Below are 26610 nucleotides of genomic sequence, written 5' to 3'. Positions count from 1 at the left end.
CTCGCTGCCCCATTGGGCGCCATGGCCCTGGGCGGCTGCCCCATTGGGCGCCATGGCCCTGGGCGGCTGCCCCATTGGGCGCCATGCTGTTGGCTATGGCCCCAATGGGCTCCATGTTATTGGCTGTGGCCCCACTGGGCGCTACAACGCCTCCCGTCTCAGGGCTGGGCTGGGCTGCCACCGCGGGATGCCTGGGCCTCATGCACCTCGAGGACACAGAGACCCTGTTGCCATGACAACGGCCCAGCACCCGCTACTTCTCAGGCACCACTTAGACACCCCGCTCCGAAGACCCCCTGCGCCGCCTGCCAGCCCGGGAGGCGGGCCCTAGCTGATAGCTCTTCTCCATAGCAACCAAATGGGATAGAAACTGACAGGAGTTAGCCACCAACCGGACAAGGCGGACTGATGGGGCGGGGCGCGGAGGCGAATTATGATTGGTGCGTATGCCCCGCAAGCGTGGAACGCCTATGATTGACAGACCGTCTGACGAATGAGAATAGCGGAGAGATCTTAAATCCCGGCGGGCGCCGGGGTTGGCCAATGGAAAAGCGGCGTGGGCGGGCCCGGGCGCAGGAGGCGGTGGCGGGCCGGGCCGCTCCGGAAGCTGAGGGGGCCGGGGGGAAAATGGCGCCCAGCTCGAAATCGGAGCGGGGCGGCCCGGGGGGGAAGCGGGGCCCGGCTGGAGCGGGGGGTGGATCCTCCTCCGGGGGGGTCCGGGGCCGCCGGGAGCACGTGGTGCGGCAGCTCGACCGGGTCAAGGTGAGGGGGGCAGTGGGGGCGGGGGGCTCTGGGGAGAGGGATGTGGGGGCGGGGTGGGGGGTCTGGGGGGGCATTGGGGGTGAGGCGCTCACTGGCAGGGGGGCTCTGGGGAGGGATGTGGGGGCGGGGTGGGGGGGCTCTATGGAGGAGCATTGGAGGCGAGGCGCTCACTGGCGGGGGGCTCTGGGGAGGGGCATTGGGGGCGGGGGGCTCACTGGCGGGGGGCTCTGGGGAGGGGCATTGGGGGCGAGGCGCTCACTGGCGGGGGACTCTGGGGAGGGATGTGGGGGCGGGGTGGGGGGGCTCTATGGAGGAGCATTGGAGGCGAGGCGCTCACTGGCGGGGGGCTCTGGGGAGGGGCATTGGGGGCGGGGGGCTCACTGGCGGGGGGCTCTGGGGAGGGGCATTGGGGGCGAGGCGCTCACTGGCGGGGGACTCTGGGGAGGGATGTGGGGGCAGGGCGGGGGGTCTGTAGGGGTGGGGCGGAGGGGTTTGTGGGGGCATTGGGGGTGGGGTGGCTCATTGGCGGGGGGCTCTGTAGGGGGTGGTGTGGAGGGGTTTGTGGCGGCATTGGGGGCGAGGCGCTCACTGGCGGGGGACTCTGGGGAGGGATGTGGGGGCGGGGTGGGGGGGCTCTATGGAGGAGCATTGGAGGCGAGGCGCTCACTGGCGGGGGGCTCTGGGGAGGGGCATTGGGGGCGGGGGGCTCACTGGCGGGGGGCTCTGGGGAGGGGCATTGGGGGCGGGGGGCTCACTGGCGGGGGGCTCTGGGGAGGGGCATTGGGGGTGAGGCGCTCACTGGCGGGGGACTCTGGGGAGGGATGTGGGGGCAGGGCGGGGGGTCTGTAGGGGTGGGGCGGAGGGGTTTGTGGGGGCATTGGGGGTGGGGTGGCTCATTGGCGGGGGGCTCTGTGGGGAGGGATGTGGGGGCGGGGCGGGGGGCTCTATGGAGGGGCATTGGGGGCGGGCCGCTCACTGGCAGGGGGCTGTGTGGGGAGAGGTGGGGGGCGGGGCGGGGGGCCTGTGGGTGGCATTGGGGGCGGGGCGCTCACCAGGGAGGGGCTGTGTGGAGATGGAGCTGGGGGCAGGGCGGGGGGTCTGTAGGGGCAGGGCGGGGGGGTTTGTGGGGGCATTGGGGGTGGGGTGGCTCATTGGCAGGGCACTCTATGGGGAGCATTATGGGGGGCAGGTCGGGGGACCTGTGGGTGGCATTGGGGGCGGGGCGCCCACTGGGGAGGGGCTGTGTGGAGACAGAGCTGGAGGCAGGGCGGGGGGTCTGTAGGGGTGGGGCGGAGGGGTTTGTGGGGGCATTGGGGGTGGGATGGCTCATTGGCGGGGGGCTCTGTAGGGGGTGGTGTAGAGGGGTTTGTGGCGGCATTGGAGGCGAGGCGCTCACTGGCGGGGGACTCTGGGGAGGGATGTGGGGGGGCTCTATGGAGGGGCATTGGGGGCAAGGCGCTCACTGGCAGGGGGCTGTGTGGAGAGGGAGCTGGAGGTCTGTAGGGGGCAGGGGCGGAGGGGTTTGTGGGGGCATTGAGGGTGGGGTGGCTCATTGGCAGGGGGCTCTGTGGGGAGGGACATGGGGGGGCAGGGCTGGGGGTGAGGGATTAATTGAGGACTGGAGTGTGGTCCTGTGAGGAATGGTTGGGGGGGCTCATTGATGGGGAGCCCTGAAAGGGACGAGGGGGGAGGAGAGGCTCCTGTGAGGGAGTTTGGGTGGAGGGAGAGCTCACTGAGAGGGGGCTGCTTTGCAGGGGAGGGGGTGCTTCCCACAGGGAGCTCATTGAGGGAAGGGGGATGGGGGCTCTGTGAGGGGCAGTTGCACAGGGAAGGGGGGGTCTGACTGATTGGGACTGGGGTGTGATTGTGGGAGAGGGGAGGGTCTCGGGGGGGGCAGTAAGAGGCTCTGAAAAAAGAGAGGGCAGTTTCTGCAGAAGTGGGTGAAATGATTTGAGCAGAGAGCTGGAGATAAAACCCCAGGGTCCTGGCTCCCGACATCTCTCCCCACCCCCAGTTCATTAGACCCCACTGACCTAGGAGTCTTGGCACTTAGTTTTCTATGTCAGCCTCTGTTCTGCTGCCCTGACCCTGCAGCAAGGTTGCTCCATGCAGCCATTGCCCCAAAAGACCCAGCCCTGGGGGCTGCGATGGTGACTTGTCAGGAGAGCCCAAGGGCAGCAACTAATGTGGTGACCATTACCAGAAATAAACACCCCTGACTGTGCTATCTGCTCACATAGCCCTTGCCTAGCTCAGCTCCTTCCTCACACTGGGGTCGCAAGCAGAAGGCATCTACGGGTAGAAATTCAGGACACGTTTTGGGATGTCTTGAGCCCACTTCTTGTTGGATGTACCCCTGAGTCTCTGACACTTACCTTCTTTCCAGATCAGCGGGCAGCTTTCTCCACGCCTCTTCCGCAAGCTGCCCCCAAGGGTGTGCGTTTCCCTGAAGAATATTGTTGACGAAGATTTCTTGTGTGCAGGGTAAGATGAGGCATTTCGCTTTGGCAGGTTGGCAGGGCCATCCATCGTGCTCAGCTTGACTTCCATTTTGGGGAGGTGGGGGGCAGACAAACTCATGGGGAGTTTCCCTGCCCAGCAAGTTTGGCGAGATGGGGATGTGAATGCACGTGAGTGCTCTGGGCTGAGCTATGATCGTGTGCTTATCTTCCAGACACATCTTCCTCGGCTTCTCCAAGTGCGGGAGGTACGTCTTGTCATATACCAGCAACAGTGGTGACGACGACTTCTCCTTCTACATCTACCACCTCTATTGGTGGGAATTCAACGTGCACAGCAAGCTAAAGCTGGTATGTATGATGCCCCCAGTCTGGCAGTGGAGGAGGGACGGCTTCTGATGCAACTGAGCATGGTGAATGGGCTCACAAGGAATGAAGCCCCACTTCCTGCAGATATTCCCCCTTTGGGCTGTGATCCAGAGGGATCTAATGTTAAACAGGGTTAGGTGTGGCCGGTGCTTGGAAGGGAGACTTCAAAGGAAAACCCAGAAGGGGGATTGGGGATTCAGTAGGGGACACTCTTTCCTTTGAATCATTGCCCCGTATGAGACTAGAGGGTGCTGTGTTGACCACTGTTGCCCAGTCTGGTTGTAGGAGGTACTACGGTGCAAAAGGCATCACCTTTTAAACAAGGCATAAAACTGACTTCTCGATCGGGTGCATTTTGCTAGAGTTGAGGAGCTGCTGTCCTCAGATCCCTAACCAGCTCATAACATTTTGCCTCCCTAAATTTCCCCCACGGTTTCAGTTCTTCCGGTGCTAAATGCTAGTGCAATGTTGCTGTGCACTGTCAAACTACTGTCGTGCTTCACCCCAGAGGCAGCTGTATGCAGTGATTCTTATATGTAATCAGTTTGTAACGATAAAGCATTTTGAGACCCTCCTGAGCGAAAGGGGCATCCAAAATGTAAAATCACCTGTCTTCTCTGTGCCAAACCAAACATCTTTCAGAGACTGCCTGATCTTGGCTAAGGGTATGTCTACACTACGAAATTAGGTTGATTTTATAGAAGTCGATCTTTAGAAAACGATTTTATACAGTCGGTTGTGTAGGTCGACAGAACTGTGTTGGTTGTATAGACACATTGCTTATAAAATTGACCTAATGCAGCTAAATTCGACCTAACCTCATAGTGTAGACCAGGTCTAAGCCTCTTAAAAGACCTTCCCAAGTAACTTAGGCCCTATAAAAAGTGAGGGAGTCCTGTGGCACCTTATGGACTAACAGAAGTATTGGAGCATAAGCTTTCGTGGGTGAATACCCACTTCATTAGGCCCTACAGTTGTCTAGTGGTGGTTCTAATTCCAGATCCCAGTGCTTGGTCATCTGTTTTCTCACATCAGGTTTCAATCTGATTTGCTCTGTTCCCATAGGTGCGACAGGTTCGCTTGTTTCAAGATGAAGAAATCTACAGTGACCTTTACCTGACTGTGTGTGAATGGCCCAGTGACTCCTCCAAGGTCATCGTCTTTGGCTTCAAGTGAGTTCCATTGAATGAATCCATTTTGGGGGATGAGGGAGTGAATTGGCCAGAATTTGAGTTCCCTCCTGCATTCCCAACTTCGCATCCCCCCATAAAAAGTTAAAGACTGAGGCACCCATAGCAAATTCTTCATTGCTGCTGCCAGCCTCCTCCCTGAGGTTTCTGGGTGATACACTCCTGCCTCTTTAAAATAGTTATAAATACTTCACGTAACACACAAGTATAGGACTGACAGTCTTGGAAACTGACGTCTTCGTCCTATCCACAGATTGGGTGCAGCCTGGTCAGCGCAGGCCAAGCCTTCCTGTCAGCTGCCCCCTGTATGCAGGCATACACCGTCAGCTCACCCCAGCCCTAGAAGATGGCATGTCTAAGGCTGTCAGGAGTGGGGAAGCGGTGCTTTGGGATATTAAGGGAGAGCTATGGCTCAGTTACACTCCCACCTCCTCTTGAGCTGAATCTAAGGTTGGAAGAGCCAAATGCCCTGACCTGGCAAATAAGAGAGGCTGGTGGGGTGCATCTGCTGTGGTTGGTTAGCAGAATACAAACTCCTGTCGAAAGAGGCTGCAGTAGAGTTCCAGATCAGACCCCTTATCAGTTGAAATCGTTTGACTTCCCTTGTTTCTTTGTTCAGGTTTTGAAAAAAAAACCTGTTTTGTTCTCCATCTGTTTTTAATGACTATAAATATTTAGTTTTGTGTGTTGTTAGATTGGCAGAGACGTGTGTTTTTTTGCTTTTTCCTCTACATTGTATTTGTTTGTGATACGATGGTGCCTCGAAACCCTAGTCATGGGCCAGGACCCCATTGTGCTGGGCGCTGCACAAACTGAACCAAAAGACTGTCCCTGCCCCAGAAAGCTGCAATCAAAGTAAATGCTGACATTTTAATCACCCAAGCAGTAACAGGGAGTGGGGCTGGGAGCTCTCAGTGTAATGGCACAGCATGTGAAACCTGTTCGTAAAGATCCGAGAGCAATTCAGTCCTGCCTCTTAGCCCCGAGGCTCTTGTAAAAGAAAAATAACAGTAGCGGCTCCAGTTTTGATTAAACCCTTTGAAGAGAGAATCTCATCGCCCCCTCTCCCATGTCACGACTGGCTAATAGGCCTGATTTGCAAGCTAGGACAGAGACCAGGGATGGAAGATGTGGGTTTAAAAGAGGGAGATGAGGGTTTGACTCCCTGAACTTCGCTGAAAGTGACCAAAGATGTCTCCTGTCTCCCTGGCAGCACACGCTCTGCAAACGGCCTGCTGATGAACATGATGATGATGAGTGATGAAAACCATCGGGATATTTACATCAGCACGGTGGCCATGCCCCCACTCATGCACTGTCCTGGCTGCAGGGATATGGCCCTCGCACATCCAGGTGAGGCAGGGGGACGGTTCCCTAGCTGTAGAGAATATGTTCACCGGGGAAGCTGATGTGCATCTTCCTAAGGGGGTGGGATGAGGCAAGCCGTGACGCTCGGAGGTTTGGTGAAGGTGGGGTGATAGACTTGGTGATGGGACAGAGTGAGGTCTCCTGATTTATTTAGGGAACAGTTGGGACTCCTGGGTCCTCTCGCCAGCTCTTCCGCTGACTTGCTGCATGATCTTTGGGCAAGCTTTCATCCTCCGTGCCTCAGTTTCCCCATAGGTCCACACAATGAGGATAATGTAATCGGACTCCTGGTGGGATTTGTTTAGTGTTAGTAAAGGAAATGTTCTTACCCTGCTAGGTGCTAGGCATGCTCAGTGTGGGTGACTCTGGGACTGACTGCTTGTCTCCCACGTGCTGTCTGACCCCCAGCTGTTCTCATCTCTTGGGCAGGTATGGTCTCACTTGTCCCTCTCCTTGTGTGTTCTCAGGGGACCCAAACGCCCACTGCCTGCAGCACGGCTTCATGCTGCACACAAAGTACCAGGTGGTCTATCCTTTCCCCACATTCCAGCCAGCCTTCCAGCTCAAGAAGGACCAGGTGGTGCTGCTGAACACTAGCTACTCCCTCGTAGCATGTGCTGTTTCCGTACACACCGCAGGTAAGCGCCATGCCTCTCTGGGGCAACTGGAACTGGAGAGTGCTAACGTGCATGGATTTCTTCCTGGGAAGACGCCGTGTTCGGAATTCCGGGCCTCGCTAGGTGTTTCAGCAAGGTCAGCGGCGAGGCTTTGGATGTGTGGGAATGGCTGCTTAGTTTAGTCCATCTAGCCAGGGTATCTTCTCTCCCTCATCTTGGATTTGAAGGAACCATTAGCTCATCGAGTCTGAGCTCCTGTATAACACAGGCCAGAGAACTTCATTGCCATCCTTCTCTTGCAACCAGCTTGAGCATCACAGCTACTAAGTGTGGTGCTTTCAGCAACCCCCAGGCCTGTGGCTTGGCCAGGGGTTGGAAACTCCATGGCTTCAGAACGAGTGTGGTGCTGTGAAACCGCTGCTCAGAGGGAGGAACCAGGGGTCGGTGGAAGGTCAGGTATCTTGCAAGTCACTGGGCCTAGAGATGAGTAAGTGGTGCGCGGGAGAGCAGACAGGCCCAGCTTCCCAGGGTAATGTAGGGCATCCTTTGTAGCCTCAGGTGGTTTCAAGGTACATCAGACCTCAGGTTCTCATTCCCCCATTTAACAGCTGCTGAACCACCTAAGAACAAAGCAACCGCCTCGGCCTTGTTGAGGTTTGGATTTCCAGCTTCAAATGGTCTCAAGCACTAACCTTGAGGGAGGGAAGGATGGTCTTATGGCTGCTTTCTATTGCGGTAGGGCCCAATGGCCTGCTGCGCCAGGTGCTGCACAATCAGATGTCCCTGCCCCAAAGAGCTTGCAATGTAAGAAAACCAGCAGAGGAAGTGTGGGGGCGGGGGGGGAGTGAGCCTCTCAGTTTATATGTAGTAGACCAGAGGTCTCAAATACACGGCCCGCAAAGTTATTTGCTGCAGCCTGCCAAGCTCCCTGCATGCCCCGCCCCCCCACACCTGCGGCCACCTAGCTCCCCTCCCCAGCCACCCCCCACCCCCACCCCAGCACGCCACATCTCCACTCCTCTGCCTACCTCCAGGTGCTTCCTGCTGCCAAACAGCTGTTTGGCAGTGCTTAGCGCTTTCCAGGAGGGAGACAGACGAGAGGCGGGGCAGGGGTGGGGACTTTGGGGAAGGGGTTGGAATGGGGGCGGGGCCTCATTGAAGAGGTGCGGGTGGGGGGGGGTGGTCAGTGTTGCAGCCCTCGGACCAATGTACTAGTCCTCGTGTGGCCCTCATGGTGGTTTGAGTTTGAGATCCTGTAGTAGACAGTGTGGTCTGGTGGCTAGGGTATTGGACTGGGACCCAGGAGACCCGGGTTCTACTCCTGGTTCTACCACTGACCTGCTGGTTGACCTTGGGCAAGTCGCTTCCTCTTCCCCTGCCTTAATTTCCCCATCTGTAAAAAGGGAAGGATGATACCAACCTCCTTTGTAAGGAATGTACATCTGAGAAATATGTACCTACTAGCATTCGCCCCATTGTAGAGACTGAAAATAATACATACCCCTAGTGCAGGACAGGAAATTGACATATTTAGAAAATTGGTTTTCCCCCGATTCTGTATATCAGTGGTTTTCAACCTGTGGTCCACAGACAGTCTAAGATTTCCAAAGGGGTCCGCACCTCCACTTGAAACTTTTTAGTGGTCCACAAATGAAAAAGGTTGAAAACCACTGCTGTGTATAATCCAACTCATTAAAATGTGAGGAGAGCTCATCGACGCAGCATATTTTAATATATTTAAGTAACTTGAGTAGTGAGATTAGGTTTTAACATGGGTGGTTGTCATTTCAAATTTAATCTTAGGTGTATTTTTAAAAGAAAATGTATTTAAATTAAATAAGGTGTTTTCAATAAATGCAATTTTTAAAAAGAATCACTTTTTCTAACCGATTAAAAGGATTGAGAAGTGCTTTGAGATCTGCTGATGAAAAGTTAGAGCTAGTGAGTATCCACACTGTCTGCCCCCTGGGATTGCGAGGGTTAATATGTGATTGTAAAGTGCTTTGAGATCCTCGATTGCACGCTGCTGTAGCAATGCACAGGTATGTTGTCCAGATCTCGCAGCCTGGCACAATGGGAGCATGTGCTGTTCCTGGGTGCCAGGAACTGGAGCAGCCTAATGAGGCCCTCACGGCTTGGCTCAGGGTAGGTGTCCCATACCTAAGGACATGCTGAGATGTGGAATCTCCAGCATTGGAGGTTTTTAAGAGCAGGTTAGACAAACCCCCGTCAGGGATAGTCTAATACTTAGTCCTGCCATAAGTGCAGGGGACTGGACTAGATTCCTCTCGAGGTCCCTTCCAGTCCTACGATTCTAGGATTCTGTGTTTGGGGTGAGAAGTTGACAGCGGAGCAGAGATTTGGTGGGTGAGGTGGGAGGCATGTAAGGGACACGTAGGGGAAGGGCCTCAAAGGGGAGAATGTGATGCAGGGACATTAAGTCTCTTTCTCACTCACCTACGGGCTGTTGGAAGCACGTGACATGCTGGTTTCCCAGTGTTTTAGACGTTGGAAGAGGTAAACTTGACCCATGTTAGCGAGTACTGTAAAGCCGTCCTGGCTTCCTCGGGAGAGCAGCCCGCTGTGTGTAATGTCTCATTTTACAGAGAAACTTGCTGCTAAAATGAGGACACAGGGAAATGCCCAAGGGGTGAAACTCACACCCCACTGGCAGGACGGGGAGTTTTGCGGGGGCTATATTAGCGATTTTGAGTTGTGTTATTCTAGGGAAATCCTGGTGTATCGACAAGCATGTTGGAGAGTCCAGAGCAGGAGGCTGGGAGTTGAGACTCCTGGGTTCTGTTCCCAGTTGTGCTCCTGCCTCTGCCACTGGCTCACCGTGTGACCTGGGGTGTGTGCACGTTTCTGCCGCCGGGACCTGCCTCCTTTGTGCAGGAGCTCTGGAGGCTCAGTTCTTTAACGTCTGCGAAGCACCGTCAGATCCCAGAGACCCAGCCTCGGAGCGGGCAGCTGTTTTGCGAATTAAGGCTTTGCGTGTTCATTTCTCCTTAAAACCAATGGGAAGTGGGCAGCCGACCCCCTTCGATGGCTCTCCAAATCTCAGCCAAACTCTGAAATGATGTGCCTAGGGCTTGGGAGACCTGAGTTCAGACTCCATGTGTGACCTTTGCCTTGGTTCCCCCTACCCTGCCTCCCCAGGGGCGTAGCAGGGGAAATACATTAAAGCTTGCGAAGCACTTCCAGGTGCGCTGATGGGAAAGCATTGCCCAGGAGCCGGGTGGTACTGCTGACCCCGGATCCTGACTGTCTAAACGAAGGCAGAGTTTGAATACTCTTCATCCGAGTATCTGCCAGCGTCTGACAGAAGAGGGCACGTGTTACAGGGGAGGATCTGGGACCTGAGGTGCAGAGAGGCTGAGTCACAGCACGGCAGTGGCAGGGCCCGCGAGGGGACTGGTTTGTGCCCCGTGCCCATCACTCTGGTATTGGGGCACTTGGTGCTCTATCCACTAGACCTTGCTGCTCCCACTTGGCCAGTGGAAGATGCTGAGGGATGTCTCCATGGAAACTGTTCTCTGTGTTGCCATGGCCTCTTTAACCCCTTCCTCGCCTCTCTCTGGTTTAGAGGACAGCAACTTCTGCCAAATCCTCTACGACAGAAGGAACCAGCCCCAGTCACCCCACGCCGGGGCTTGTGATGCTGCAGGTGCCATGCGGTGCCCAGCGGGTGCGGAGGAGCGGATGGAAAGAGATGGCTGCCCTTGCCGAATGGCTGCCACGCCATCGTCCACCTGCAGTGCTTCCCAGGGCCCGGAAAGCCCTGTCAGACCCATGGAGCTGTCGCCAGCCGTGGCCAAGGCGAAAGAGTTTGTGGCCGATATCTTCCGGCGGGCCAAGGAGGCCAAAGGCCCAGCCCCGGTGGAAGAGGAGGAGGTGGGTGGCGGCCGGTTTGAGTGCCGGCCTGCCCAGGAAGCCGGCCCACACAGATCCCTGTCCCAGGGCCCCCCTGCTGATGCACCATGGGAGGCAAGGTCGTGCTCGGGGCCCTCCGGGAGTTACTGCCGCCTGCATCATGGCCTCTCGTCTCCCAGGGGAGACCGAACTCCAGAAGGGGATCAGCCCCCGAAAGATTCTCCCCTTGCCGGAGCGGAGCTGGAGAGCCAGCCGGCTGAGCCCGGCTACGTGAACTACACCAAACTGCGCTATGGCCTGGAGCCCAGCGACCTGGCAGAGCCGGAGGACGGTAAGCAGGCTTAGGGAGGCCAATCCGCTTCTCGGTGCAGGGACCGACTCGCCCAGGGGTTGGGATTGCGCGTAGGGCTGAGCCGACTGGGAACTCAGGGGTTTTCGGCTGGAGCCCGGGTCCTTTCACTCTCAGTCTGCTCGTAATTGGACTTACGTGCATTGTAACGGAGTGTTAACGGTCTAGTGTCCAGCCCGTGCGGTGAGTTTGGGTCTCCCTCTGGTTCCCAGCAGTCAGGCCTCCATGCTGCTAAACCACCCCACCCCAATCCCTCCACCCCCCATTTTGCTGGAAGTCTCAGTGGAGGGGCTGAGGACTGAACAGGCTCCGGAGACTGAACTGCCCCTTGCCCCTGTATGGGGTCCCTGCAGGGCACAGCTGTGCTCGCTTTGCATTCATGGTGTGGATTGGGACCTCTCTCCAGCACCCTGCAGTGCTGCGGGCTGGAGACACCCCCCTCGCTAGCTCCTGGTTCTGTAATGCTCCGAAGGGGCCTCGTCCCCTCCCTTGGGGAGCTCTCGGGGCACATCTCAGGCGCTGAAGCCTGGGCTGGGGCGGGGAAGCCAGGTTTGGCGGCTCCCTGCCAGCTGCAGCGTAGCTGTGCCCTGAGCGGCCAGTCTCTGCACAGGTGCCGAAAGGTTCCCTTCCCCCCCCATCCCCACCAGCTCCTTGGTACAGCACATGTCTGGCCCCAGGCTGCCAGAGCCGTTCTGGTCCTGTCACGTTGGTCACTGCAGTCCCTCCCGTACCAGCTGGCACAGATTTGCTCTGGCACTTGGTCTCTTCCCTGAGGCAGTGAGCAGGAGGCTGGTTAATGAGGCTCTGAGAGACTAGAGCACTTGCCTCCCCCAGAGTCCCGCCCTGCTCTCCGCAGCACATCGATCAGCTGACTTGCCTAAATGGTCCTGTCCCAGCTAATGGTGACTGAAGGAGGACGCCTTAGTTAATTGCCCTTGTCCCTCTTGGGAAGGTGCCAGTTCACTTCAGTGGGTCCAGCTTTTTGTAATTAGCTTCTTTCTCTGCTCCCCACCAACCGCTGGCCCAGCCTGGTGCCTTTGGTTGCATTGCCCAGGTGTAACTGGAGGCAGGTTTTATTTGTACCATGGTAGCACCTAGGAGCCCCAGGCATGGGCCAGAACCCCACAACAAAAAGCCAGTCCCTGTCCCCCAGAGCCTACTTGCAATACAGGAGTCGTAGCATCTGGCTCGTTCCCCCAGAGCTGGGTCGACTCTGTAGGGCTGATGGGAGCAAGAGCTCTGGTCACCAGAGCTGGCTCAGAAATGCACGTGGAGCGGGTGTGAGAGGAAGAGCCACTCCTTGGACTATATGGCACTAAAGCAGGGGGCTGAGACCAGTGGTTTGTTCCTGCTCCCTTAGCAGCCATCTCGCTTCCCAAGCCTCTTCCATGGGGGGTGACTTTGCAGACCCCTTTTCTGGTTCCTTGGGATTGCAGGCCCAGGCCCTTCGCCAGCCACGTGGCCTCTGCCTCACGCTGCCTTCCCTTTCAGAGTACGAGGATGACAAGATCTCGCTGCCGTTTGTTGTAACTGACCTAAGAGGGCGAAACCTCAAGCCGCTGAAGGAGAGAGCCATATTCCAGGTCAGGCATAGCCTCGGGCTCTGGTCCTGTCATGAGGGGGGGACTTTAAGGGACACTTTCAGCTTGAAATTAGTCAGTTTCAAATAATGAGCTGATGCTCCCGCAGCTGCCCCTGGATGGCCCGGCCGGTTTCGGGGGGTTGGCAGCCGTGTTCTGTTACCGCTGAATGCATTTGATCTTGCCGTGTTGCTGGAAATAGAGGATTTGACCACGTGATCCACGAGGCAAAGGGAGAAGTGTCTGACCCAGTGCTGTCAGCTTAGGTGTCAGGTGTAACAATGGTGTGTGAGAGGCTTGCAGATAGAAGTGTGTGTCCTTTCTAAAGCTTTCATCAGCCTCTGCTGTTCCAGAGAGATGTAGTCTCCCTGGAGACTACAAGTCCCAACATGCAGTGCTTTGTCCGGAACCAAGTGTCGCATTTTAAGGTGTCAATTCCGAACCTGGCAGCTGTGAGTAACACCCTTGGGCGAAAACTAACCACGCTGCCCCACCTCCAGTCAGCCTTCCCCAGCGAGGCAGCCGAACCTTGCTGAGTTCACAGATGCTTTCTACAGTCACAAAAATTCTGATTTTTCACCTTCTAAATGGGCTGGGCTGGGCTGGAGGGAGATGCCTCCCTGAGAGAGGGCAGCTTACCCAGTGATCTGCTGGGGGAGGGAAGTGTGAATGAGAGGCAGTGTGCTCTAGTGCTGGGGTTCACAGCGTTTTTCTTTCTGAGCCCCCCCACATGCTATAAAACCTCCATAGCCCACCTGTGGCACAACAACTGCTTTTCTGCATATCCACGCCAGGGCTAGCATTAGGGGGTAGCAAACAGGGCAGTTGCCTGGGGGCCCACGCCACAGCGAGCCCCATGCAGCTAAGCTGCTCAGGCTTTGACTTCAGCGCCAGGTGGGGGAGCTCAGGGCCTCGAGCTTCAGCTTTCTTCCCTGGGCCCCAGTGAGTCTGATGCTGGCCCTGCTTGACAGGCCCTCTGGACCTCTGGTTGAGAACCACTGCTCTAGTGGGCAGAGCACTGGCCTGGGATGCAGGAGACCCAGCTTCCATTCTTGACGCTGCTGCTGGGTGACTGGGCGAGTCGTGTTCCCCGTCTGCACCATGGTGGGGACTGTTCCTGATCACCTCTGTAAAATGATGACCAGCCCTCGGTGGGGGGATTACTCAGGAGCAGGTCTTCTGAGGAGGGCTGCTGAATCAGCACTGTGAGGCTTCGTGGCCGTGGTTTCTGTCCACTGTTGGTCGTAAAAGATTCTGCCAGCCAGAGAGGTGCCCCCGTCCTGTCTGTCTCAGTGCTGATGGACTTGGTATGGAGTCTACAGGCTCCAGCTGAGATGGGGGCCTAGAGCACCACGCGCTGAACAAACACCCCGTGAGAGCTCCTCCCTGACGAGCTTACAGCTGAGAGAAAGGGCACAAGAGGTGAAGCCCACACAGTCACACAGGGAGTCTGGCAGGGCTGGGAATCACACCCAGATCTCAGGGAGTCCCAGCGACTCCCTGTAACCTGGCTGCCAGCCCTGTAGGAGGTAATGGGCTCGTGCATGGGGGCAGAGCTCGAGCCTGCAGTTAAAACTTGGTTCACAATTCTGGTGATGGGTGAGCTGAGTCGAATCTAGCTTGTGCCCTCGGAGCCAGGTTGGTCTTACGTAGCTAGACGCTTGGACCAGCCTGTCTGTCTGTCTCAGCACAGAGCTGGGGGGTGAGAAAAGGGGCCCTTTCTGCGGAGTCCCATCGCTGGGTGGGACTGGACTTTGAGGAGTGAGCTCCCTGGCTCAGACAGAAAGCTTTCTAACTAGCACAGCTGGGCTGAGGGTGGAAACTAAAGAGACCGGCCCTTAAGACTAGGGAGAAACAGCTGCCGAGGCATCTGGGTTCTCCGCTCCCATTGCAGGGCCAGTACCTGACTGTGGAGCAGCTGACTCTGGATTTTGAGTACGTCATTAATGAGGTGATCCGGAACGACGCCTCCTGGTCCAGGCAGTTCTGCTCCTTCAGTGACTACGACATCGTCATCTTAGAGGTGAGTGTGCGAGAGCGTCCCTTCCCCTGTGGAGCCAGGCGAGCCTCATGCTGCCTAGCGAAGCCGTCGGGCAGCATTGGAACGGGACCGCCTCCGGCTGCGTGCCCTGAGAGCTGCAGCACCCTGCCTGGGCTGGGAGCCAGCACAGAGGAGTAACACCCAGGGGCTCCGCCGGCCGCTCCTCCAGCAGGGTCAACAAACTTCTCTGTTGGCTGCCACATACTGGAGCGAAGAACTGGCCAGAAGCCGTAGTGCTGCTGCTGGAATGAAACCCATTGTAGTAGCCCTCCTCTGTAACCGGGCGTGGCCAGTGGGCTTCAGGCCCTGGGCACTCGGCATTGCATGCCTGGGTCCAGTCTGTACGTGGCAGAGTTGAGGGGGCTCCTTGGGGAACTGAGTGGAGGGGAGAGATGGTCTGGCCAGGAACCCACAGAAGGAGCAGGTCTCAGCCTCTGCATTTCCCCTGGCTGCTGCACTGGGATGGGGGGGTCAGAGGGGAGTGATTGGCACCTTGCCTCTTTGGGGGGTGGGGATCTCACTTCCTGCTGCAGCACCTGGCGGCTGACTGCTCTGGGGGTGGCTGTTGGAGCTCCTGACTAACCTAACCTGAGGGGGAGGGGGAGGAGGGGTCAAGCCCCTCCCTTTGGTGCTGCTGTTTGAGATCTTGCTCGTGTTTCTACTGTCTTGACTGCAGTGCCCGGTGTGTGGTGGGCAATCCCAGTGGGCAGGTCTCTTGTGCACATCAGCTGTGAGGCTTAACAGAGAATCCTGGGCTCTGGAGGTACCATCCAGGGCTAAATACAACCAGGCCACCCTTCCTTCTGCCCAGCCCAGCGTGAGCCATGCACAGCCGTGCTCTGCCGTCATCTCTGCCAGGCTCTGTAACCTCCCCGAGTCAACTGTCCAATCCCCTCCCTCTAGGTGTGTCCAGAAACCAACCAAGTCATAATCAATATCGGATTATTGCTCTTGGCCTTCCCATCTCCTGACGAAGAGGGCCAGCTTAGGTGAGTTCAGCCACTACCGCACTCCCCCCGTGATGTCTCTCCAGCCCCTCGGCGGGTGCTTTTAGGGGACCCAGTCCCCACAGAAGGGGCAGGAACTGGTGTGAAGGGAGGTCATGGGGAGCAGATGCCGGAGGAGTTTGTGGGGGAGAGGGGGTCTGGGAGGAATTCCAGCAGCAACAGGGCGACCCCCTTGCCAGAACCCCTCCATCCAACCTCAGTCCCTAGCAGGGTCCAGGGGTCCTGGTAACTGCCCAGATTGACCGTGGGGCTTGTGTGCCATGGGTTTGGGGAGGAAATGGTTAATTTCTAGCCGACCCCTATTCTAACCTGCCCAGGCCGGTGTGTGTCCTGTGCCTCCCCTCCAGACCAAAGACCTATCACACCAGCTTGAAAGTGGCCTGGAATCTGAACACCGGCACCTTCATCACCGTCAGCGTGGGAGACCTCACAGAAGTCAAGGGGCAGACCAGGTGCGTGGCCATGGCCAGTGCCTGCTGGGGTGAGCTGGAAAAAGACACTTGCTCCAGAGAGCTGGGCTGGGGGGCCGAGTCCCAGATCCTGGCGCCGTCAGACCTTTGCTGGTTAGACTCGAGCCCTTCACTGAGCCTGTTGCCATCTCACTTCAAACCTCCCTTTTCCAAACCAAAGTGGCCCTGCCTTCCAGCTTTCTCCACTGGGAACACAGCTCCCTTCCACCTCCCCTGAGCTGGGGCATCTGCGTCCGGAGGGCCCTGCCGCTGCTGACCTCCAAGCCTGGGGCTGTGGGGCGTCTGGGGATCTGACCAGCCCCAGAACTGCCTGGTGCTTGCGTTTTGACAGCACTAATACAAACTGTCCAGGGCGTTGCCTCTGGGAAATCACAGGCTGGGGCCTCGCCCCAGGACAGGCCCCTGCTCTGCCCACTCACGGTGCTGTCTCCTGTCCGCAGCGGCAGCGTCTGGAGCTCCTACCGGAAGAGCTGCGTGGACATGGTGATGAAGTGGCTGGTGCCGGAGAGCAGCGGGCGATACGTCAACAGAATGACCAACGAGGCACTTCATAAAGGTACAGCCGGGCACTGAGCCCTGGAGGAAGGGGCTGCCCAGCTTCCCCTCAGGGACTCCTAGCCAGGTCTGTGTGAGTGAGAGGGGCTGGGCAGGGTGACGCAGCACGGCTGGCTGCCTGCTTCAGATCACCTTCAGCACGCAGCTTCCCCAGTCCGCTGAGCAGCAGAGCCCCGCTACGCTCCCAGCCTGCCTGGGAGGGCCATGGAGCCCTGAACCATTCGCTCGGCTCCAGGCCTATGCTCTGCACCCCCGCAGCAGGAACGTGGCGCTGCAGCTGCCTGGGGCCTGGGCGAGCCGTGTGCCGTGCTGCTGGAGGCTGGATCTCGGGGAAGCTGCTCTCCTTTCCAGCTCAGAGGAGGCGAAGCGTGTCTGGGCTGTGCTGCCAAGGACGCGGTTCCCTCCAGAGCCCAGCGGGGGGGCCTCTAAGCTCCCTGTCGTGTTTTGGGACAGTTACTTTCTGCTAGACCATGTCCTGCCCTAGACTCCATGTGTGGGGCGTCCCTCTCTGCCCTCCAATCTCCAGCTACCCCAGGAGGTACGGACTGGGGAGGCTAACTGCCCAGTCACAGCTCTTCGCTGCATGGCCCTCGGTTAAACTCCCCACCGGAAATAATTGCATGCTCCTAGATCCCTGTATATCAGTGAAGGCCAGGAGTGGCCGCTGAGATCCTCGCCCCTGGATTCCTGCAGCCGGCCCATGGCTAAGCTTGGGCAGATGGGTTAGACAAAGAAGCCAAACGCCCAGCAGTCCTGGTGCAGATGGTGTCTGACCAAACCCCTCCCAGGCTGGACCCAGCTGATCCCGTAGCCGGAGCTCTAATGGGAATGTGGGGGAGCAGGGGCAGCTGCCCAGGCTGTTCTGGGGCTTGGTCCCTACCCTCTGGGTGCAGGACTCTGTCCCATCTCTCCAGGGCCTGCTGCTCCCTCCCCCTGCGCCCTACGTGTCTCCTGACTTTGCAGCTGAGCACGGGCAGGCCAGAGGACTCCTGACCGACGGATGGGATTCCACGCTTGGCTGGCAGCCGAGCCAGGCAGAGCTGTGCCCTGTCAGTAGGCAGGGGAGGGCAGAGCCGTGCCGGGGGATGTGGGGCGGGCATGGCAGGCATGCCATGCTGGGCTTGAATCGTGAACCTCCAGCAGGACCATCTCCTGCACTGAGCACGCCCCTGGCTTGACTCCTTGCTGCACGGTGGCTTGTATCCACACTGACTCCTGGCCCAGGCCCTGCGCCGATCCTGCCACCTTACTTTACCATCAGTGTAGTGGAGAGACTTGGATCTTTCCCCTACCCCCAGCGCAGCCCTGGGCATGACCCCCCCGCCCTCATCCGCCCAGCCTTGGAAGTGGGGAAATGGCCACGGAGGAGCAGCTCCTTAAACCCACCTGCTCTTCAATCTCTAGGCTGCTCCTTGAAGGTCCTAGCAGACAACGAGCGTTACACCTGGATTGTCTTGTGACGCGGAGGCGAGCCCGGGTTGGTTCCTGCCGTACTGTACGTCGGATTTAACTACCTCCTCCTGGTTGAGTTTCGTTGGGTTTTCATTTCTCTTCATCCTTTTTCTAATTAGAGTAACTCGTGCTTTTGCTGGAAGTGGCTGGAAGTAGGAGTATCCCTAGGGGAGGGGGAATGCCTGTCGGCCCAGGGCCAGGCCCAGCGGCTCCTCGGGGGTTGGACCACGAGTCTCTTGCCTCTGCCAACGGCTACAGGCCGCTCTGCCTGCCGGTGGCGTTTCCTGTGGTGCACATGCTCAGTCGGGCTAGCGGGATGCTGTGGGAGGGGACCTGACCCTCGTCACCGTGATCTGCGGTGATGTAGCAGTAACATGCCCTGGCACTTGCTGCTAGGGCAGGGGTCCACCCTTTCTGGCGATGGGGCAGCCTTGTCCTCCGGCTCAGGACACCACTTCAGCATCTCCTTGCTTATTGGAGACGGTGAATTCTTTTAATACTGCTCCGGCTGCGTGCTGCCAAAGCCGTCAGCAGCGCGCCTGGCCCCTGGGGAGAAGGACCCTCGCAGCCCCTCTCCTGGGACCGTTCAGGTGTTATTGAGGGGGTGAGAGGGCAGCATTCCAGCTTCCCCCTGTGGCTGAACAAATCTCCCGCCCTCCAAGGGGCCAGACTGCCCGGTTCTGTTCAATGTCTATTTAAGTGTCATTCTCTGTTCAGTGTTTAAGGCACTTTTTCCAGTGGAGGAGGCTTTTCCTTTGAGTCCAGATAACGCACCTCTCCCCCGCCCGCACACTTTGTGGATCATTCCACATCCCTGGCCCCACTGTTAATCATTTAGTTTCTCCTCAAATGGGCTTTTGTTTCCCAGTAATAAACGTTTTAATTTCCAAGACTTGGGCTTGCGTCGCTTTCTGCTGCGGGCGCAGGGCAGGGTGCCTGCATGGAGTGCGTGTGCCGCGCAGCTCCGGGGTCACCTCCCAGCTCCACCACGGACTGGAGCGGAGCTGCCGTCCAGGTGTGCTGAGCACCACGTGACTGGGCCGTGCTCTCAAGGATTAGCGAGAAGCCTTCTCGAGCGTGATCCATCCGGGCAAACGGCTCCCACTGCCAATAACCAAGTGGCGCCGGAGGCAAAGAACACGGCTGAATTTATTTCTCTTAAGAAAGAACTACAAAAGGTAGAAAACAGCGTTTGCACTCTAGACTACACACGTCTACATCATCCCATCACAGGCACTGCCCATCTCCTGGGCCGGACACCTACAAAAGCTCTTCACACTCCACGTGAAGGCTGCAGCGCAGCCCACAGCCGCTGCTGCACAGAAGATTGACACAAAATATATATTTTATACAATATGTAGATTTTTCAATAAACATCTATCTCACAGGTTTAAACCACTGGAAAAAGTGAACAAATAAGGCCATGATGGTTGAAAAAACCCAAAAATATCAAGTAATTTATAGCTTCACCAATCTCACAATGTTGAAGTGGTTTATAGAGTAAGGATTAGTCATTACATACAAAAGCACAGATTTCTTTTCCTCTTTAAAACTAGAATATCTAATGTTCAGTTACAAACCGGTCGAGTCGAACTTGGTTTCTGGCGCACGGAGAGTAGCCGAACCTGACTGCTGGGCTCTTGGTTACTAGCAGAGAGGCGGGACGCCAAGGAGCATTTTGCTCTGTTCTCTCCGAGCAAAGCCGGGGGATAAGCAAGATCCCAGACCCACCCACTGACTGACCTTGAGCTCAGTTGTTTCCCAGCCAGAGCAGAAGCTACCCAAGCGGAGGGCATCTCCCATGGGTTGGGCAGAGGGTATTTTATAAGGCAGCAACTCAAAAGAAAGGTAAGATCGTGTCTCTGGCCATCCTGCTTGAGGGGTGAGGGGGAGCACAGGTAGCTTTGGGGTGGGGGGGGTCATGCCACAAGTCTGAATGGCAACGGGACTTGAACATTTCTAAACCAAAGCCAGGGTGGGAGCTCAACTGCAGAGGTTTGTAGGGGGTGGGCACAGCTACCCTCGTATTGTCCTAACGCCTCGGCTGGAAGCTAACAGTGAAACTACCTATTTCTTGATGTTTTGGGGGGCCGCTGCCTTCTTCCCACTGCTGGACCAGGGGTGCCAGAGCTGGGGTATGAAATACGTTTTCGCTGGCCCCAAGCTCTCAGGGGCTCTGAGCTCTGGCATGTGGCAGTCCGTGTCCCAGGTGGGCATGAGAGCTCTGTGGTGACCTTAGCCGTTTTCACAGTGGGAGGGTGGAGTCACCTCTTGCGGGGTTTGCAATGGGAAACACGGGGGCACTTTGCTAGCTGAGGGGGAAGCTGTCAAAGACACAAACAGCAACAAAGTGTTTGCAAAGCAAGGCCCCTTTGCAAGGACAGCTTAGGGCCATGAGGCTGGGCTGGTGGCTGGGGGAATGGGCAATGACTGCAGTTCTCCTGATTCTCTCCACTAGGGGGCGTGAATGGGCCTTGCCATATCCCCTGCGAGCTACAGCCTGGGGCAGTTCCCTGCGGGGGGTTGGACCTGGGCAGGGCCTTGCCTCGGAGACATCGAGCACACTCAGCAGCTCCAGCAGGCAGGGAAGGTGCTGGGTCTTGGGCCCCCGAGGTGGGTCCTTGGAGGGTGGAGACTCCTATGGAAGAGCCCGTGCAGCACCCAGCTGGAATTGCACTTGAACGAGGAGTGGGCTCCTGTTACAGGGCTGAAAGGCGCCACCTGCCCTGCAGGGGAGCCCAGAGCCTGGGCCTGGGGCAGGGACAAGGGCAGAGAACCGGCTGCAATCGGCGTTGGTGAAATACAAAGCCAGCTGCACCCAGCTAGCCAGGCCTGTCGTGCTCCGAGCCGTGCAGCAGGGGGCGCTCTGGTCTGCGCAATCTCAGGAAAGGGTGTGGAGGGTTGGACTCCTGGGAGCCAGGAGGCAGCAGGGTGAGAGGGGCCTGGGGTGGGGGTGTAGGGCAGTGGTCCCCAGAACACGGCCCCTCCCGCTGACTGGCGGGTGGAAAGCGAGGGCTGGTTGTATCCTCCCCAGCAGCCGAAGCCCCCTGCCCGCTGGAGAACGGCCGAGGGGAAACGCTGCTGATTGCTGGGGCGCTGCACCCTGCCCATGCCTCACGCCAGACTAACCGGCTGAGACCTGATGCCCTGTCCGGATTCACTCACCCTTTGCCCTGTCGGCTTTGGCAGTGAGGGCCAGGGGCTGGCAGGGGGTCCCCAGCCTGCCACAGCTCTCCTGGACCTCAGGGTAGCAATGCCCTGTCCCCGAGGGAGATTAGCAGAGCCACAGTGGGAATGAATAAGGGGAGCAGCAGGAGCTCTGTGCTGTGCCTGCTGCTTGAGCTGCTGGCTCTGTGCTGCCGGGCTGAGCCCTGCCCGCTGGGGCTGCGGGAATCCATGGCCAGAGCCTCCCTGGCAGAGAGCAGCTGAGCTCTAACCCCACAGCATGACTCCAGGGCTCTTATTCTGACCCTCCAGCCGCCTGAGGTCAGAGGTCATCTTACCATCTTGGGGGGAGATGTCAGGGGGTAAGTCAAGATCTGGGGCTGAATATGATTGCCAGGAAGCCCCCAGTGTGGGGGTTTGGACATTCTAACCTGCCCCCCCGGTCCTGCAATGCTGCTCAGAACCCTCCCTTCTTTACTGCACTGCTCTTGCCTGAGCCCCTGGTCCTATCGCCTGAGCGGAGATCAGCGCTCCAGCTGCCCCTGGGGCTTGCTGTCAGCACAGCGGGCTGCCCCTCAGCTGCTAGCCTAGGTCTGTCCCCCAGCAGAAAGGGGAAGAGGAAAGGCCGGGCCGGCTGCCTGACCGAAGAGCAGAGCGTCCTTCTGGGACGTGCACAAGGGGATGCTGGGGAGGAGATGCTAAGAAGCCCCCAGTACGTCTCACTGGGAGCACTGGCCAAGCGTTGGGAGCTGGCAGCTGCAATGCGCCAGCTGCCAGCCAGGCAGTGCCAGCAGCACCAGCAGCAGGGGCCCATAACACAGCCTGCACACACGGCAGAGCGGGGAGGCTGCGTGCCATATGGCCGAGTAGCCCCCTCCCCGGGGCTGGCCATCGCTCTGCCCTGCCTGGCACATGCAGGCCAGGAGCCTGGGGATCCCTGTGGGGAGGGCCGGGGGAGAAGGTCTCTGTGTCTCACAGCCGCTGGAGCGCGAAGCAGAGACCCAGCCCCTTTGTGGGATGATCTAAAGAGCCAGGACCGTGGGCAGAGGGCAGACAGGGCACGAGCACTGGGGCTGCACTGCAGCCAAAGCTGCTGTCCCGGAACAAACGCACGTAGCCAGAGGCTCTGGGAGCGAAGACCTGCCCATGAAACAGCTCTGCTCTCTGGAGTCTCCTGTTCCTCCAGGACCTGCCTGCCGGCTGGGACGACACTGAGAGCAGGAGCCCCAGACAGAGCCTGGATCTTCGACAGCTGTTAGCACGAGCAGCCAAAGCTCACTGGGTCGACCAGGGAGGGTTTAAGCAGAGGCGCTGGGAGAACAGCTTCTGTGTGAGGGTGGAAATGTTGAGGGCTGAGCTCTCAGCCCCAAAAGGGGATAAAATACACAAGAGAGAAAAGATCCAAGACCAGGAATGAAATAGGCCGGGGGGAGGGAGATTCCTCACCCCCCTTCCTGGAACCAGCAGGACCAAGCAGCAGCGTGATGTGCGGGAGGGGGAAGGAGGGGAAGAACGAAGCTGCGAGGGATTGTGCGGGGTGTGGGGGGGGACGTAACTCCCCAAGGGGCTGTGACAGACTCAGATCACTGCCAGGGCAGCTTTGCCACGGCTCCTGCTCTCGCCCACTAAGAGACGCTGCTGGTTTTCTGGCCGTGGCTTTGCCAGTTCCATGGGTTCTGTGCCGTAATCCCCCACTGCGGCTGAGAGGAGAAATACCCGCTCAGCCCCCATCCGTCTCCCCCGCCCCTGCCTATTCTCTAAGGAGCCTCCTGGCCAGGGCTGCTCTGGCAGCTGACGCGTCTGGCACAACAAATGCATATTCCCTAAGGCACCTGGGTTCTGCTGCACATCCCCTGTACGGCGAGCGCCCCTTGAGGCTGCACAGAGCAGGAGCTGACCCAGAACTCCTGATTTCAGCCCCATGCAGGCAGGCTGGCAGGTGGGAGAGGGCAGCGCTGAGCCGTGCAGGTAGTGAAGGGGCTGGGCCTCGGAGCCTTCCCCGGGGCACTGAGCACGCTGATGACACAGAGCTGGCCACTGTGCCCTTGCCAATGGGAGTCATAAATGACCTGTGATGTGCGCCAGGGGCTAGCATGGCCAGCCCCCACAAGCCCCGCTGGGGGCTCCCCTGCATGAGTCCCTTAGCCACTAAAAACGAGGGGATGCGGCCCTTTGATTGTGCAGCTCTCATCCCTGCTGGGCCCAGGAAAAGCCTCTAAAGGACACTACACGTGCTCTCGCGGAGCTGCAGCCCTGCCCACTGGCACTGGCTTGCCGTACCTGCCCTGGCGGGGGGAAGCTGGGAGCCAGACTGGCTGTGCAAGGAGTTTGCCGGCGGGAGGCTTCTGTGCTTGGCTTGGTGCCTTCCCATGGGGACAGCCTGGGCCCGTGTAGACAGGGGGCTGGTTCAATCACTGCCTGGGTGAAAGTCCAAGTGAATCGTCCCGCTGGACCGCGGCTCTGACAGCTAGGAGGGGCTGGCAGGTGAGGGCTGGAGACAGGTACTTGCCTCCTGTTCAGAAGTCCCGTGATGCTCTCTGCCAGATCTCGGAAAGGGCAGAAGCTGCATCTCGGGAAAGTAAAAAGCAGCGAAGCTGGAGGCTAGCAGCCCTGTGCCCAGCTGAGGAGGGAGCTGCTCCCCCACATGGTAGGACAGCAGCCCTGCAGGAGCCACCCAGCCCAGGGGGTTGGAGCAGGGGCGAGGGGTGTAGTGGTGTTAAATGGCATCTTGCTTCGCCTCCCCCATAACGGGGCACTCTCACTGCACAAGCCTTCCACAGCCCACAAAGCACCCACGCTGGGGAGTGGGGTGAGCCCGGGCTCAGCGGGGGCAGCAGGGCCGGGGGCGGAAATGAAAGCGCTTTGCATACCACTCGGAGACAAGGAATAGCTCATCTTTATCACTAGGCAGCAGCCGGGAGGAACTGGACACAGGACTCGGCTCTGGCTGGGTGGTTCTGACTCCAGGCCCACGCAGGCGTCTCTCTGGCCTCTAGCTGGAAGGCAGGGCTTGCACAAAGATCCCCCTGGAGTCCGTCCGTGAGAGCTTGGAGGGGGGTTCCAGGGGCTCAGCTGTCAGGCTGGTGGAGTCATTGGAGTTGAGGGAAATCTCCTGCTGCATCTCGTCGTCGCTCTCCTCCTCTTCCTCCTCCTCCTCATCTGAGTCAAAGAGATCAGGGACGAGAGAGGGAGGGCGCTGAGTATCCGGTGCCTGCACTGTCTGTGCCCTAAACCCTGTATTTCTCTGGCCCCGCCCTGCATGGTCCCACCCGCCTCCCGGTCCCTTCTTTAACTATTCCATTGTCCCATGGGTGCGGCCTGCGCAGATTAGCTGATGGGGGAGTTGGGGCCCACATCTCCTCTGAACCCCTTTGCAGCCTGACTGGAGGGGACTTGATAGGGGGGTGCTGCTGGACTGAGCAAGCTGGACCCCGAGGAACTGTGGCGCTTGGCAGCTTAAAGGCAATGGCCCCATTCGGAGAGACGTGGCAGGTGGGCAGTTACCTTTGTCTGCGTCCAGAGAATTCAAGGAGCTCGTCAGGTTAGCAAACTGGAAAGACAAACCAGGATGAGTGCTCAGAGCCCCCAGCCCCGCCCCCTCCGTCTCCCCACCAGGGAGGCAGGACGATAGCAGGTGGGTTGGGGAGACCAGCATCTGCTCCCCTCTTCCCCATCGCAATGGGCACCTGCACCGTCCCCTCTGACAAGGCGGTGGCAGGACTTCAGAGAAACACATTTCCTGTATGGGATCATCTAGTCCAGGGCACCAGCCCTCCCCCCTGCACTGGGTCGGCCCGTCTCGGCTGGTAACCCCGCCTCCCCCCTGCACTGGGTGGGCCCGTCTCGGCTGGTAACCCCCCCTCCCCCCTGCACTGGGTCGGCCCGTCTCGGCTGGTAACCCCGCCTCCCCCCCTGCACTGGGTGGGCCCGTCTCGGCTGGTAACCCCGCCTCCCCCCCTGCACTGGGTGGGCCCGTCTCAACTGGTAACCCCGCCTCCCCGCTGCACTGGGTCGGCCCATCTCGGCTGGTAACCCCGCCTCCCCGCTGCACTGGGTCGGCCCGTCTCGGCTGGTAACCCCGCCTCCCCCCTGCAATGGGTCGGCCCGTCTCGGCTGGTAACCCCGCCTCCCCCCTGCACTGGGTCGGCCCGTCTCGGCTGGTAACCCCGCCTCCCCGCTGCACTGGGTCGGCCCGTCTCGGCTGGTAACCCCCCCTCCCCGCTGCACTGGGTCGGCCCGTCTCGGCTGGTAACCCCGCCTCCCCCCTGCACTGGGTGGGCCCGTCTCGGCTGGTAACCCCCCCTCCCCGCTGCACTGGGTGGGCCCGTCTCGGCTGGTAACCCCCCCTCCCCCCTGCACTGGGTCGGCCCGTCTCGGCTGGTAACCCCGCCTCCCCCCTGCACTGGGTGGGCCCGTCTCGGCTGGTAACCCCGCCTCCCCCCTGCACTGGGTGGGCCCGTCTCGGCTGGTAACCCCCCCTCCCCCCTGCACTGGGTGGGCCCGTCTCGGCTGGTAACCCCGCCTCCCCCCTGCACTGGGTGGGCCCGTCTCGGCTGGTAACCCCGCCTCCCCCCTGCACTGGGTGGGCCCGTCTCGGCTGGTAACCCCGCCTCCCCGCTGCACTGGGTCGGCCCGTCTCGGCTGGTAACCCCGCCTCCCCCCTGCACTGGGTCGGCCCGTCTCGGCTGGTAACCCCGCCTCCCCCCTGCACTGGGTCGGCCCGTCTCGGCTGGTAACCACGCCTCCCCCCTGCACTGGGTGGGCCCGTCTCGGCTGGTAACCCCGCCTCCCCCCTGCACTGGGTCGGCCCGTCTCGGCTGGTAACCCCGCCTCCCCCCTGCACTGGGTCGGCCCGTCTCGGCTGGTAACCCCGCCTCCCCCCTGCACTGGGTCGGCCCGTCTCGGCTGGTAACCCCGCCTCCCCCCTGCACTGGGTGGGCCCGTCTCAACTGGTAACCCCGCCTCCCCCCTGCACTGGGTGGGCCCGTCTCGGCTGGTAACCACGCCTCCCCCCTGCACTGGGTGGGCCCGTCTCGGCTGGTAACCCCGCCTCCCCCCTGCACTGGGTGGGCCCGTCTCGGCTGGTAACCCCGCCTCCCCCCTGCACTGGGTCGGCCCGTCTCGGCTGGTAACCCCGCCTCCCCGCTGCACTGGGTCGGCCCGTCTCGGCTGGTAACCCCGCCTCCCCCCTGCACTGGGTCGGCCCGTCTCGGCTGGTAACCCCGCCTCCCCCCTGCACTGGGTCGGCCCGTCTCGGCTGGTAACCCCGCCTCCCCCCTGCACTGGGTCGGCCCGTCTCGGCTGGTAACCCCGCCTCCCCCCTGCACTGGGTCGGCCCGTCTCGGCTGGTAAC

The 26610-nt window shown here is 59.2% G+C and overlaps 2 protein-coding genes across 5 annotated transcripts in view; one reads left to right on the top strand and one right to left on the bottom strand.

The window, feature by feature from the left end:
• The first annotated feature begins 623 nt into the window (after positions 1-623).
• On the top strand, positions 624-18984 carry DCAF15 (DDB1 and CUL4 associated factor 15). 2 transcript variants are annotated; one of them, XM_050925606.1, is made up of 13 exons: positions 624-762; positions 3149-3246; positions 3437-3572; positions 4656-4762; positions 5994-6133; positions 6616-6786; positions 10352-10969; positions 12479-12570; positions 14462-14590; positions 15512-15597; positions 15963-16067; positions 16526-16641; positions 18045-18984. In XM_050925606.1, the coding sequence occupies exons 1-13, from the start codon at positions 628-630 to the stop codon at positions 18098-18100; spliced, it is 1989 nt and encodes a 662-aa protein (XP_050781563.1). In that variant the 5' UTR covers positions 624-627; the 3' UTR covers positions 18101-18984. The 2 variants fall into 2 exon arrangements, with proteins under 2 accessions (XP_050781563.1, XP_050781562.1); XM_050925605.1 differs by having other exon boundaries at positions 15933-16067.
• Positions 18985-19223: 239 nt separating this feature from the next.
• Positions 19224-26610, bottom strand: part of RFX1 (regulatory factor X1) — a 52528-nt gene continuing 45141 nt past the window's right edge. For all 3 annotated transcript variants that reach the window (XM_050925604.1, XM_050925602.1, XM_050925603.1), the window contains 2 exons: positions 24762-24807; positions 19224-24416 (listed from right to left, as the gene is read on the bottom strand). In XM_050925604.1, the coding sequence (XP_050781561.1) occupies positions 24250-24416; positions 24762-24807 (213 nt within the window). In that variant the 3' untranslated portion in view covers positions 19224-24249. The remainder of the gene's footprint in view (positions 24417-24761; positions 24808-26610) is intronic.

This window comes from Gopherus flavomarginatus, chromosome 16, assembly GCF_025201925.1.
Source record: "Gopherus flavomarginatus isolate rGopFla2 chromosome 16, rGopFla2.mat.asm, whole genome shotgun sequence".
NCBI classification, from domain to species: domain Eukaryota; kingdom Metazoa; phylum Chordata; order Testudines; family Testudinidae; genus Gopherus; species Gopherus flavomarginatus.
The sequence above is the reverse complement of the archived record's forward strand: the minus strand, read 5'-3'. Positions and strand labels throughout refer to the sequence as shown.